The sequence below is a fragment of the Oncorhynchus masou genome, unplaced genomic scaffold (genome assembly GCF_036934945.1).
Source record: "Oncorhynchus masou masou isolate Uvic2021 unplaced genomic scaffold, UVic_Omas_1.1 unplaced_scaffold_5174, whole genome shotgun sequence".
Lineage (NCBI taxonomy): Eukaryota > Metazoa > Chordata > Actinopteri > Salmoniformes > Salmonidae > Oncorhynchus > Oncorhynchus masou.
The window spans coordinates 7,310-22,113 of NW_027011579.1; the positions used below are offsets into that span (position 1 = coordinate 7,310).

The following is a 14,804-nucleotide window of genomic DNA, read 5'->3' on the forward strand; positions in this document are numbered from 1 at the left end:
TCACCCTGTCTGTTTGTGTCTATCACCCTGTCTGTTTGTGTCTATCACCCCTGTCTGCTTGCGTCTATCACCCCTGTCTATCACCCCTGTCTGTTTGTGTCTATCACCCCTGTCTATCACCCCTGTCTATCACCCTGTCTGTCACCCCTGTCTGCTTGTGTCTATCACCCCTGTCTGCTTGTGTCTATCACCCTGTCTGCTTGTGTCTATCACCCCTGTCTGCTTGTGTCTATCACCCTGTCTGCTTGTGTCTATCACCCCTGTCTATCACCCCTGTCTGCTTGTGTCTATCACCCCTGTCTGCTTGTGTCTATCACCCCTGTCTGCTTGTGTCTATTGCCACTAAGCTTGAGATTGTTTGCGTTCTAATAAACTTTGAGTGCATTGAAAGACCGTCTTTATCCGTTTGTTTCATACTGCACGCAAGGGTTGTTGTTTATCTTCATAGTTTACAGTGACATCTGTGGGAAAACTCCATCTTCTTTCAGAGAAATTGGTCCTTGGGGCCGGATATCTAGCTGAAAGGAAGTGGGCTTCTCCACAGCATCCTTGTTCACTTGACTGTCTTGTCTGTTGTACTGTATTACTCATCGTTAGGGTAACGTCTGTGTGTTGTAACGTCTGTGTGTTGTAACGGCTGTGTGTTGTAACGTCTGTGTGTTGTAACGGCTGTGTGTTGTAACGGCTGTGTGTTGTAAGGTCAGTGTGTTGTAACGTCAGTGTGTTGTAACGTCAGTGTGTTGTAAGGCCTGTGTGTTGTAAGGTCAGTGTGTTGTAACGCCTGTGTGTTTTGTGTTGTAACGTCAGTGTGTTGTAACATCAGTGTGTTGTAACGTCAGTGTGTTGTAACGTCAGTGTGTTGTAACGGCTGTGTGTTGTAACGGCTGTGTGTTGTAACGTCTGTGTGTTTTGTGTTGTAACGGCTGTGTGTTGTAAGGTCAGTGTGTTGTAACGTCAGTGTGTTGTAACGTCAGTGTGTTGTAACGGCTGTGTGTTGTAACGTCTGTGTGTTTTGTGTTGTAACGGCTGTGTGTTGTAAGGTCTGTGTGTTGTAAGGTCAGTGTGTTGTAACGTCAGTGTGTTGTAACGTCAGTGTGTTGTAACATCTGTGTGTTGTAACGGCTGTGTGTTTTGTGTTGTAACGGCTGTGTGTTGTAACGTCAGTGTGTTGTAACGTCAGTGTATTGTAACGTCAGTGTGTTGTAACGTCAGTGTGTTGTAACGTCAGTGTATTGTAACGGCTGTGTGTTTTGTGTTGTAATGTCTTTCCTTCCTCTCTGTTGTAGAAGTGGAACTCCGTCTCCCAAGAGGACGTTGACGACTCGGTCGCCTGCCATCAGAGGAAGCAGAGACCGGTTCACTGGAGAGTCCTACACTGTGTTAGGTAAACATGCAAACACACACAGAGTAATGTAGCAGAGACCGGTTCACTGGAGAGTCCTACACTGTGTTAGGTAAACGTGCACGTGCAAACACACACAGAGTAATGTAGCAGAGAACGGTTCACTGGAGAGTCCTACACTGTGTTAGGTAAACGTGCAAACACACACAGAGTAATGTAGCAGAGACCGGGTCACTGGAGAGTCCTACACTGTGTTAGGTAAACGTGCACGTGCAAACACACACAGAGTAATGTAGCAGAGACCGGTTCACTGGAGAGTCCTACACTGTGTTAGGTAAACGTGCACGTGCAAACACACACAGAGTAATGTAGCAGAGACCGGTTCACTGGAGAGTCCTACACTGTGTTAGGTAAACGTGCACGTGCAAACACACAGAGTAATGTAGCAGAGACCGGGTCACTGGAGAGTCCTACACTGTGTTAGGTAAACGTGCAAACACACACAGAGTAATGTAGCAGAGACCGGGTCACTGGAGAGTCCTACACTGTGTTAGGTAAACGTGCAAACACACACAGAGTAATGTAGCAGAGACCGGTTCACTGGAGAGTCCTACACTGTGTTAGGTAAACGTGCACGTGCAAACACACACAGAGTAATGTAGCAGAGACCGGGTCACTGGAGAGTCCTACACTGTGTTAGGTGAACGTGCACGTGCAAACACACACAGAGTAATGTAGCAGAGACCGGGTCACTGGAGAGTCCTACACTGTGTTAGGTAAACGTGCAAACACACACAGAGTAATGTAGCAGAGACCGGGTCACTGGAGAGTCCTACACTGTGTTAGGTAAACGTGCACGTGCAAAACACACAGAGTAATGTAGCAGAGACCGGTTCACTGGAGAGTCCTACACTGTGTTAGGTAAACGTGCACGTGCAAACACACACAGAGTAATGTAGCAGAGACCGGTTCACTGGAGAGTCCTACACTGTGTTAGGTAAACGTGCACGTGCAAACACACACAGAGTAATGTAGCAGAGACCGGGTCACTGGAGAGTCCTACACTGTGTTAGGTAAACGTGCACGTGCAAACACACACAGAGTAATGTAGCAGAGACCGGTTCACTGGAGAGTCCTACACTGTGTTAGGTAAACGTGCACGTGCAAACACACACAGAGTAATGTAGCAGAGACCGGTTCACTGGAGAGTCCTACACTGTGTTAGGTAAACGTGCACGTGCAAACACACACAGAGTAATGTAGCAGAGACCGGGTCACTGGAGAGTCCTACACTGTGTTAGGTAAACGTGCAAACACACACAGAGTAATGTAGCAGAGACCGGTTCACTGGAGAGTCCTACACTGTGTTAGGTAAACGTGCACGTGCAAACACACACAGAGTAATGTAGCAGAGACCGGTTCACTGGAGAGTCCTACACTGTGTTAGGTAAACGTGCACGTGCAAACACACACAGAGTAATGTAGCAGAGACCGGTTCACTGGAGAGTCCTACACTGTGTTAGGTAAACGTGCACGTGCAAACACACACAGAGTAATGTAGCAGAGACCGGTTCACTGGAGAGTCCTACACTGTGTTAGGTAAACGTGCACGTGCAAACACACACAGAGTAATGTAGCAGAGACCGGTTCACTGGAGAGTCCTACACTGTGTTAGGTAAACGTGCACGTGCAAACACACACAGAGTAATGTAGCAGAGACCGGTTCACTGGAGAGTCCTACACTGTGTTAGGTAAACGTGCACGTGCAAACACACACAGAGTAATGTAGCAGAGACCGGTTCACTGGAGAGTCCTACACTGTGTTAGGTAAACGTGCACGTGCAAACACACAGAGTAATGTAGCAGAGACCGGTTCACTGGAGAGTCCTACACTGTGTTAGGTAAACGTGCACGTGCAAACACACACAGAGTAATGTAGCAGAGACCGGGTCACTGGAGAGTCCTACACTGTGTTAAATAAACGTGCACGTGCAAACACACACAGAGTAATGTAGCAGAGACCGGTTCACTGGAGAGTCCTACACTGTGTTAGGTAAACGTGCACGTGCAAACACACAGAGTAATGTAGCAGAGACCGGGTCACTGGAGAGTCCTACACTGTGTTAGGTAAACGTGCACGTGCAAACACACACAGAGTAATGTAGCAGAGACCGGGTCACTGGAGAGTCCTACACTGTGTTAGGTAAACGTGCACGTGCAAACACACACAGAGTAATGTAGCAGAGACCGGTTCACTGGAGAGTCCTACACTGTGTTAGGTAAACGTGCACGTGCAAACACACACAGAGTAATGTAGCAGAGACCGGTTCACTGGAGAGTCCTACACTGTGTTAGGTAAACGTGCACGTGCAAACACACAGAGTAATGTAGCAGAGACCGGTTCACTGGAGAGTCCTACACTGTGTTAGGTAAACGTGCACGTGCAAACACACACAGAGTAATGTAGCAGAGACCGGTTCACTGGAGAGTCCTACACTGTGTTAGGTAAACGTGCACGTGCAAACACACACAGAGTAATGTAGCAGAGACCGGTTCACTGGAGAGTCCTACACTCTGTTAGGTAAACGTGCAAACACACACAGAGTAATGTAGCAGAGACCGGTTCACTGGAGAGTCCTACACTGTGTTAGGTAAACGTGCACGTGCAAACACACACAGAGTAATGTAGCAGAGACCGGGTCACTGGAGAGTCCTACACTGTGTTAGGTAAACGTGCACGTGCAAACACACACAGAGTAATGTAGCAGAGACCGGGTCACTGGAGAGTCCTACACTGTGTTAAATAAACGTGCACGTGCAAACACACACAGAGTAATGTAGCAGAGACCGGGTCACTGGAGAGTCCTACACTGTGTTAGGTAAACGTGCACGTGCAAACACACACAGAGTAATGTAGCAGAGACCGGTTCACTGGAGAGTCCTACACTGTGTTAGGTAAACGTGCACGTGCAAACACACACAGAGTAATGTAGCAGACCGGTTCACTGGAGAGTCCTACACTGTGTTAGGTAAACGTGCAAACACACACAGAGTAATGTAGCAGAGACCGGTTCACTGGAGAGTCCTACACTGTGTTAGGTAAACGTGCACGTGCAAACACACACAGAGTAATGTAGCAGAGACCGGGTCACTGGAGAGTCCTACACTGTGTTAGGTAAACGTGCAAACACACACAGAGTAATGTAGCAGAGACCGGGTCACTGGAGAGTCCTACACTGTGTTAGGTAAACGTGCACGTGCAAACACACACAGAGTAATGTAGCAGAGACCGGGTCACTGGAGAGTCCTACACTGTGTTAGGTAAACGTGCACGTGCAAACACACACAGAGTAATGTAGCAGAGACCGGGTCACTGGAGAGTCCTACACTGTGTTAGGTAAACGTGCACGTGCAAACACACACAGAGTAATGTAGCAGAGACCGGTTCACTGGAGAGTCCTACACTGTGTTAGGTAAACGTGCACGTGCAAACACACACAGAGTATGTGTTAGGTAGGTAAACACAACATCCACACAACGCTGTGTTAAGTAGGTAAACACTACCAACCTTAAAGCACTCACATCTGTAGCCATGAAGTGCTTTGAAAGGCTGGTCATGGCTCACATCAACACCATTATCCCAGAAACCCTAGACCCACTCCAATTAGCATACAGCCCCAACAGATCCACAGATGATGCTATCTCTATTGCACTCCACACTGCCCTCACCCACCTGGACAAAAGGAACACCTGTGTGAGAATGCTGTTCATTGACTACGGCTCAGCATTCAATATCATACGGTCTTCCAAGCTCAACACACATTAGTGTTGTGTCAGTCACTACCCACATAGTATAGTCAGTAGTGGTGTGTTGTCACTGCTCTGTCAGATGTTCAATAAGTGAGGACAGAGTGCTAGGTAAATATGTTCAACAGGGTTTTCCTGTTACTGTGCATTGTCCACTCCCAAGGGATTGAAAAGGTTTCCTGTCCTCCACACCCAGGAATAACATGACGATGTAATTATATCATATCCACTCCCAACAGACACCAGCAATGAGTAACACTATGCGCGTCTGTGTAGTGATTGATTCAAATGTCCTGTCTGTCCTCTCCAGTCACCAGCCAGGTGTTATGTAAGACGTTGTAATAGCATAGTGTCCACCCACCAGGTGACACCAACATGCAAGTTGTGAGGTTTGCTCTGTCTGTCACGAAGGGATTGATAAGCCTTAATGTCTGTACCCCCCCCTCTCCTCAGGTGATACCATTATGGACTGTGGTCAACACTACTGGGAGGTGAAAGCCCTTAAAGATTGTAAGTCCTACAGTGTTGGGGTCTCCTACAGGAACCTGGGAAAGTTTGACCAGCTGGGTAAGACCAACACAACCTGGTGTATCCACATCAACAACTGGCTGCAGCCCTCCTTCGCTGCCAAGCACAACAACAAGGCCAAGAGCCTGGACGGCACCGCGCCTGGACGCATCGGGGTCTTCTGTGACCTGGACTCAGGTGGGTTGATGTCCGAGACATATAGGAACCACACCTGGGTTCAAAAAATAATTTTAAATATTTCAGATACTTTTGAGTATTTGCTTTAGCGTGCCTGAGATGGCAGAAAGGTGGTGTTTACACTTTGGGGACTATTTAGTTGGTTACGTTTCGGCAGGAAAGCTCAGTCAAGCACAGCTAAAGTATTAGGAGCTAGCAGCCATTGTTGATCCATACATTTATGCAGCTAGCAGCCGTTGTTGATCCATACATTGATGCAGCTAGCAGCCGTTGTTGATCCATACATTGATGCAGCTAGCAGTCGTTGTTGATCCATACATTGATGCAGCTAGCAGCCATTGTTGATCCATACATTGATGCAGCTAGCAGCCGTTGTTGAGCCATACATTGATGCAGCTAGCAGCCGTTGTTGATCCATACATTGATGCAGCTAGCAGCTGTTGTTGAGCCAAACATTGATGCAGCTAGCAGCCGTTGTTGATCCATACATTGATGCAGCTAGCAGCCGTTGTTGAGCCATACATTGATGCAGCTAGCAGCCGTTGTTGATCCATACATTGATGCGGCTAGCAGCCGTTGTTGAGCCATACATTTATGCAGCTAGCAGCTGTTGTTGAGCCATACATTGATGCAGCTAGCAGCCGTTGTTGATCCCATACATTGATGCAGCTAGCAGCCGTTGTTGAGCCATACATTGATGCAGCTAGCAGCTGTTGTTGAGCCATACATTGATGCAGCTAGCAGCCGTTGTTGATCCCATACATTGGTGCAGCTAGCAGCCGTTGTTGAGCCATACATTGATGCAGCTAGCAGCCGTTGTTGAGCCATACATTTATGCAGGTAGCAGCTACTGAGTTCGGCGGGTCCTCATTGTTGTACGCGGTACAGATTGGTGTGTTTTAGTCAGTCTGGGTGGAATACCATATCCCTCAGGCGCTGGCATCCCGTATACACAGGCCATCGGATACGGCCATATTGGATTTCATCTCCCTTCCTCAGGAAATGATTACAAACTAGGCTTTTCTCCTCTGACGATCAGAACACACTTTACACCGTGCTCTCTCTGCGCTTGAAGTGACGTGGATACAGTAGTTTTAATGCTGTTTTGTTTTCTCTTGGTCTCCCTCAGGACAACTGTCCTTCTACAATGCTGAAACTAAGCAGTTGATCCACACGTTCAAGGCTAAGTTTAGCCAACCTGTTGTACCAGCCTTCATGGTAAGTTTTGTCTGTATTGTGGTTGACCGCCACTCCCACACACCTGTGTATTATATCCCCTGCCGGTCCTCGAGAACTAGGTAACACCAGAGAACTTGTCTTGCCTTTCCTCGAGAACTAGATAACACCAGAGAACTTGTCTTGCCTTTCCTCAAGAACTAGATAACACCAGAGAACTTGTCTTGCCTTTCCTCGAGAACTAGATAACACCAGAGAACTTGTCCTGCCTTTCCTCGAGAACTAGATAACACCAGAGAACTTGTCTTGCCTTTCCTCAAGAACTAGGTAACACCAGAGAACTTGTCCTGCCTTTCCTCAATAACTAGATAACACCAGAGAACTTGTCTTGCCTTTCCTCAAGAACTAGGTAACACCAGAGAACTTGTCTTGCCTTTCCTCAAGAACTAGATAACACCAGAGAACTTGTCCTGCCTTTCCTCAAGAACTAGATAACACCAGAGAACTTGTCCTGCCTTTCTTGAACTAAACACTCGTACTTGTCTTTTCTAACCAGCACTGACATTGCTGAAGAAATGTACTTACTGTCACTAGTATCTGGTTGTCCCACCTTTCTGTCTCATGATGATGACTGCACTGACTGTACGTCTCTCTGGGTAAGAGCCTCTGATACGCTGTCTCTCTGGGTAAGAGCCTCTGATACGCTGTCTCTCTGGGTAAGAGCCTCTGATAGGCTGTCTCTCTGGATAACAGCCTCTGATACGCTGTCTCTCTGGGTAAGAGCCTCTGATACGCTGTCTCTCTGGGTAAGAGCCTCTGATACGCTGTCTCTCTGGATAAGAGCCTCTGATAGGCTGTCTCTCTGGATAAGAGCCTCTGATACGCTGTCTCTCTGGATAACAGCCTCTGATACGCTGTCTCTCTGGGTAAGAGCCTCTGATACGCTGTCTCTCTGGGTAAGAGCCTCTGATACGCTGTCTCTCTGGATAAGAGCCTCTGATAGGCTGTCTCTCTGGATAAGAGCCTCTGATACGCTGTCTCTCTGGATAAGAGCCTCTGATACGCTGTCTCTCTGGATAAGAGCCTCTGATACGCTGTCTCTCTGGATAAGAGCCTCTGATACGCTGTCTCTCTGGGTAAGAGCCTCTGATACGCTGTCTCTCTGGGTAAGAGCCTCTGATACGCTGTCTCTCTGGGTAAGAGCCTCTGATACGCTGTCTCTCTGGGTAAGAGCCTCTGATACGTTGTCTTTCTGGGTAAGAGCCTCTGATACGCTGTCTCTCTGGATAAGAGCCTCTGATAGGCTGTCTCTCTGGGTAAGAGCCTCTGATACGCTGTCTCTCTGGATAAGAGCCTCTGATACGCTGTCTCTCTGGGTAAGAGCCTCTGATACGCTGTCTCTCTGGGTAAGAGCCTCTGATACGCTGTCTCTCTGGGTAAGAGCCTCTGATACGCTGTCTCTCTGGGTAAGAGCCTCTGATACGTTGTCTTTCTGGGTAAGAGCCTCTGATACGCTGTCTCTCTGGATAAGAGCCTCTGATAGGCTGTCTCTCTGGATAAGAGCCGGTCCCTAGCGGGCCAATATGACACGTGTTACACAAAATGGGGATTTAAAAGAGAGAGAGAGTACATGAGAGAAAAACCCACTTGGGTGCATTTGTCAGCTATGCTTATTTTAATCCTAACCTTGTCCCGGACTGACGCTCTTATGGGTCAGAATATAATGATGTAATTACGTGTCAGAGGTCTCAGATGGGGGGTCTCTGAGTGGACAGTGTGGGAGGTCTCAGTCTCTGAGTGGACAGTGTGGGGGGTCTCAGATGGGGGTCTCTGAGTGGACAGTGTGGGAGGTCTCAGATGGGGGTCTCTGAGTTGACAGTGTGGGAGGTCTCAGATGAAGTGTCTCTGAGTGGACAGTGTGGGAGGTCTCAGTCTCTGAGTGGACAGTGTGGGAGGTCTCAGATGGGGGGTCTCTGAGTGGACAGTGTGGGAGGTCTCAGTCTCTGAGTGGACAGTGTGGGAGGTCTCAGATGGGGGGTCTCTGAGTTGACAGTGTGGGAGGTCTCAGATGAAGTGTCTCTGAGTGGACAGTGTGGGAGGTCTCAGTCTCTGAGTGGACAGTGTGGGAGGTCTCAGATGGGGGGTCTCTGAGTGGACAGTGTGGGAGGTCTCAGTCTCTGAGTGGACAGTGTGGGAGGTCTCAGATGGGGAGTCTCTGAGTGGACAGTGTGGGGGGTCTCAGATGGGGGGTCTCTGAGTGGACAGTGTGGGAGGTCTCAGATGGGGTGTCTCTGAGTGGACAGTGTGGGAGGTCTCAGTCTCTGAGTGGACAGTGTGGGAGGTCTCCGATGGGGGGTCTCTGAGTTGACAGTGTGGGAGGTCTCTGATGGGGTGTCTCTGAGTTGACAGTGTGGGAGGTCTCCGATGGGGGGTCTCTGAGTGGACAGTGTGGGGGGTCTCAGATGGGAGGTCTCTGAGTGGACAGTGTGGGAGGTCTCTGAGTGGACAGTGTGGGGGGTCTCAGATGGGAGGTCTCTGAGTGGACAGTGTGGGAGGTCTCTGAGTGGACAGTGTGGGAGGTCTCAGATGGGGGGTCTCTGAGTGGACAGTGTGGGGGTCTGAGTGGACAGTGTGGGAGGTCTCAGTCTCTGAGTGGACAGTGTGGGGGGTCTCAGATGGGGGTCTCTGAGTGGACAGTGTGGGAGGTCTCAGTCTCTGAGTGGACAGTGTGGGGGTCTCAGATGGGGTGTCTCTGAGTGGACAGTGTGGGGGTCTCTGAGTGGACAGTGTGGGAGGTCTCAGTCTCTGAGTGGACAGTGTGGGGGTCTCAGATGGGGGGTCTCTGAGTGGACAGTGTGGGGGGTCTCAGATGGGGTCTCTGAGTGGACAGTGTGGGGGGTCTCTGAGTGGACAGTGTGGGAGGTCTCAGTCTCTGAGTGGACAGTGTGGGAGGTCTCAGATGGGGGGTCTCTGAGTGGACAGTGTGGGGGTCTCTGAGTGGACAGTGTGGGGGTCTCTGAGTGGACAGTGTGGGGGTCTCAGATGGGGGTCTCTGAGTGGACAGTGTGGGAGGTCTCTGAGTGGACAGTGTGGGGGGTCTCTGAGTGGACAGTGTGGATGGTCTCTGAGTGGACAGTGTGGGAGGTCTCTGAGTGGACAGTGTGGCGGTCTCTGAGTGGACAGTGTGGGGGGTCTCTGAGTGGACAGTGTGGGGGGTCTGAGTGGACAGTGTGGGGGTCTCTGAGTGGACAGTGTGGGGGGTCTCAGATGGGGGTCTCTGAGTGGACCGGATACCAACTTCTCTGATGACGGCACATCTTCAGTTACTGGGTGTAGCTCTCTCGTTTCTCCTCACGGTGTCAGTGTCCTTTCTCTTAGTGGTCCGTTTCCTCGTCCTCGTTCTGAAAAGGGTCTTTGGAGGAGGGCCAAATCAGCCGTGGGGATGGTTCCAGCGGGAGGGAAACAGTGTAGACACACGGTTCCTTGGAGAGTGGTGACCGGGTGGTCCTGCTGGAATTCACCCCCTTCAGATACAGCTACTCTTCCATCGGTTGTTAAAGGGTTCCTTTGTCTTCTTCAACCTGGTTTTGGGTTTGCTGACCACTCAGACCTTGGCTGAGTTTTGGGTTTGCTGACCACTCAGACCTTGGCTGCAGCTCAGGGTCATTTAGTCTGGTCTGTTAATTCTTCACTCACAGGTATTATAGCCGCGGGTCAGAAGTGGACGTAACCTCCTTCAGGGCAGTTCTCTGGGTGTAACCTCCTTCAGGGCAGTTCTCTGGGCGTAACCTCCTTCAGGGCAGTTCTCTGGGTGTAACCTCCTTCAGGGCAGTTCTCTGGGTGTCACCTCCTTCAGGGCAGTTCTCTGGGCGTAACCTCCTTCAGGGCAGTTCTCTGGGCGTAACCACCTTCAGGGCAGTTCTCTGGGTGTAACCTCCTTCAGGGCAGTTCTCTGGGTGTAACCGCCTTCAGGGCAGTTCTCTGGCGTAACCTCCTTCAGGGCAGTTCTCTGGGTGTAACCTCCTTCAGGGCAGTTCTCTGGGGTGTAACCTCCTTCAGGGCAGTTCTCTGGGTGTAACCGCCTTCAGGGCAGTTCTCTGGGCGTAACCTCCTTCAGGGCAGTTCTCTGGGCGTAACCTCCTTCAGGGCAGTTCTCTGGGTGTAACCTCCTTCAGGGCAGTTCTCTGGGTGTAACCGCCTTCAGGGCAGTTCTCTGGGTGTAACCTCCTTCAGGGCAGTTCTCTGGGTGTAACCTCCTTCAGGGCAGTTCTCTGGGTGTAACCTCCTTCAGGGCAGTTCTCTGGGCGTAACCTCCTTCAGGGCAGTTCTCTGGGCGTAACCTCCTTCAGGGCAGTTCTCTGGGCGTAACCTCCTTCAGGGCAGTTCTCTGGGTGTAACCTCCTTCAGGGCAGTTCTCTGGCGTAACCTCCTTCAGGGCAGTTCTCTGGGTGTAACCTCCTTCAGGGCAGTTCTCTGGCGTAACCTCCTTCAGGGCAGTTCTCTGGGCGTAACCTCCTTCAGGGCAGTTCTCTGGGCGTAACCTCCTTCAGGGCAGTTCTCTGGGCGTAACCTCCTTCAGGGCAGTTCTCTGGGTGTAACCTCCTTCAGGGCAGTTCTCTGGGCGTAACCTCCTTCAGGGCAGTTCGCTGGGGCGTAACCTCCTTCAGGGCAGTTCTCTGGGCGTAACCTCCTTCAGGGCACTTCTCTGGGCGTAACCTCCTTCAGGGCAGTTCTCTGGGCGTAACCTCCTTCAGGGCAGTTCTCTGGGTGTAACCTCCTTCAGGGCAGTTCTCTGGGTGTAACCTCCTTCAGGGCAGTTCTCTGGGCGTAACCTCCTTCAGGGCAGTTCTCTGGGTGTAACCTCCTTCAGGGCAGTTCTCTGGGCGTAACCTCCTTCAGGGCAGTTCTCTGGGTGTAACTTCCTTCAGGGCAGTTCTCTGGGTGTAACCTCCTTCAGGGCAGTTCTCTGGGTGTAACCGCCTTCAGGGCAGTTCTCTGGGCGTAACCTCCTTCAGGGCAGTTCTCTGGGCGTAACCTCCTTCAGGGCAGTTCTCTGGGTGTAACCTCCTTCAGGGCAGTTCTCTGGGTGTAACCGCCTTCAGGGCAGTTCTCTGGGTGTAACCTCCTTCAGGGCAGTTCTCTGGGTGTAACCTCCTTCAGGGCAGTTCTCTGGGCGTAACCTCCTTCAGGGCAGTTCTCTGGGCGTAACCTCCTTCAGGGCAGTTCTCTGGGCGTAACCTCCTTCAGGGCAGTTCTCTGGGTGTAACCTCCTTCAGGGCAGTTCTCTGGGCGTAACCTCCTTCAGGGCAGTTCTCTGGGTGTAACCTCCTTCAGGGCAGTTCTCTGGGCGTAACCTCCTTCAGGGCAGTTCTCTGGGCGTAACCTCCTTCAGGGCAGTTCTCTGGGCGTAACCTCCTTCAGGGCAGTTCTCTGGGCGTAACCTCCTTCAGGGCAGTTCTCTGGGTGTAACCTCCTTCAGGGCAGTTCTCTGGGCGTAACCTCCTTCAGGGCAGTTCTCTGGGCGTAAACTCCTTCAGGGCAGTTCTCTGGGCGTAACCTCCTTCAGGGCACTTCTCTGGGCGTAACCTCCTTCAGGGCAGTTCTCTGGCGTAACCTCCTTCAGGGCAGTTCTCTGGGTGTAACCTCCTTCAGGGCAGTTCTCTGGGTGTAACCTCCTTCAGGGCAGTTCTCTGGGCGTAACCTCCTTCAGGGCAGTTCTCTGGGTGTAACCTCCTTCAGGGCAGTTCTCTGGGTGTCACCTCCTTCAGGGCAGTTCTCTGGGCGTAACCTCCTTCAGGGCAGTTCTCTGGGGCGTAACCTCCTTCAGGGCAGTTCTCTGGGCGTAACCTCCTTCAGGGCAGTTCTCTGGGCGTAACCTCCTTCAGGGCAGTTCTCTGGGCTTAACCTCCTTCAGGGCAGTTCTCTGGGTGTAACCTCCTTCAGGGCAGTTCTCTGGGTGTAACCTCCTTCAGGGCAGTTCTCTGGGCGTAACTATAGTTACGAGGCAAGGTCTTTACTCAGATCCGATTTTAGACAACTAATGTCACCAAAACAATCTCTTTGATCTGGACATTTTCCACACAACGTACAATTTGCAAACATCACGCACATACTAGGAAAACTCTTAAAAGTTACGCTGTTTTTCGTTATAACGTTGTCCTTTAACTTTTAATGACATAGCAAAAACGACATTACATTTTAATATTCCGTCTGTCGTCATGACCACCATTTGTGGCTGACGAAACCCATCGTCCCACAGTCCATTTTATTGCATGTTAATGTCCTGTGGCCGGTTCTCCATAGTGACGAAGGAATTGTGTCTGCTGCCTTAGTTTTACAATCGGTGTGAGGTGTCATAACCCCCCATCTCCATACTCTCCATCTCTTCCCCTCTGGTGGGTGTGAGAGATCTCTCTGTGGGATTGTGGTCCACGGTAACCTGACCAGGCCAGTCATGTGTATTTTGTTATCTACAGGTATAATGTTGTTGACTATGATGGAGGTTTTGTGTTAATGTGATGTGTTCCAGGTTTGGTGTGGTGGACTGAGCCTCAGTACACAGGGATGCAGGTCCGAGTGCAGTCAAGAGTTTCCAGAAGAACGAGAACGCCTGGGAGGTTCCAACAGCAGCCTCAACAGTGTGGCCCAGTAGCCCAGACTGACTGGATGCGTCTGGAACACCTATTCCCTAGAACCCTCTAACTCAACTCTGGGGCTCCAGGCCATTTCCACTGTGTTTTTTTTCATTGTTCCCCTCTAATCAGGGACTGATTTAGATTCCCCTCTAATCAGGGTTTGATTTGACCCTGGGACACCAGGTGGGTGATTCCCCTCTAATCAGGGCCTGATTTAAACCTGGGACACCAGGTAGATGTTTCCCCTCTAATCAGGGCCTGATTTGAACCTGGGACACCAGGGTGGGTGATTCCCCTCTAATCAGGCCTGATTTAGACCTGGGACACCAGGTGGGTGATTCCCCCTCTAATCAGGGCCTGATTTAAACCTGGGACACCAGGTGGGTGATTCCCCTCTAATCAGGGCCTGATTTAGATCTGGGACACCAGGTGGGTGATTCCCCTCTAATCAGGGACTGATTTAGACCTGGGACACCAGGTGGGTGATTCCCCTCTAATGATGGGCTGATTTAGACCTGGGACACCAGGTGGGTGATTCCCCTCTAATCAGGGCCTGATTTAGACCTGGGACACCAGGTGGGTGATTCCCCTCTAATCAGGGCCTGATTTAGACCTGGGACACCAGGTGGGTGATTCCCCTCTAATCAGGGCCTGATTTAGACCTGGGACACCAGGTGGGTGATTCCCCTCTAATCAGGGCCTGATTTAAACCTGGGACACCAGGTGGGTGTTTCCCCTCTAATCAGGGCCTGATTTAGACCTGGGACACCAGGTGGGTGATTCCCCTCTAATCAGGGCCTGATTTGGATCTAAGGACACCAGGTGGGTGATTCCCCTCTAATCAGGGCCTGATTTAGACCTGGGACACCAGGTGGGTGATTCCCCTCTAATCAGGGCCTGATTTAGACCTGGGACACCAGGTGGGTGATTCCCCTCTAATCAGGGCCTGATTTAGACCTGGGACACCAGGTGGGTGATTCCCCTCTAATCAGGGCCTGATTTAGACCCCTGGGACACCAGGTGGGTGATTCCCCTCTAATCATGGGCTGATTTAGGACCTGGGACCAGGTTGGTGCAATAATGATCAGGTAAAACAGAAACCCAGCAGGCTCCGGACCTCGTGGGGTCAGAGTTTCAAT

At 50.8% G+C, this 14,804-nt stretch overlaps 1 protein-coding gene across 1 annotated transcript; it reads left to right on the top strand.

The window, feature by feature from the left end:
* Positions 1-1,286: 1,286 nt before the first annotated feature.
* Positions 1,287-13,682, top strand: LOC135535792 (FSD1-like protein; the record flags this gene model as incomplete). The annotated part of the gene is made up of 4 exons (XM_064962221.1): positions 1,287-1,384; positions 5,603-5,854; positions 6,984-7,072; positions 13,560-13,682. Coding segments are annotated over 4 exons (562 nt in total), but the record flags the coding sequence as incomplete, so codon positions are not given.
* Positions 13,683-14,804: the final 1,122 nt, after the last annotated feature.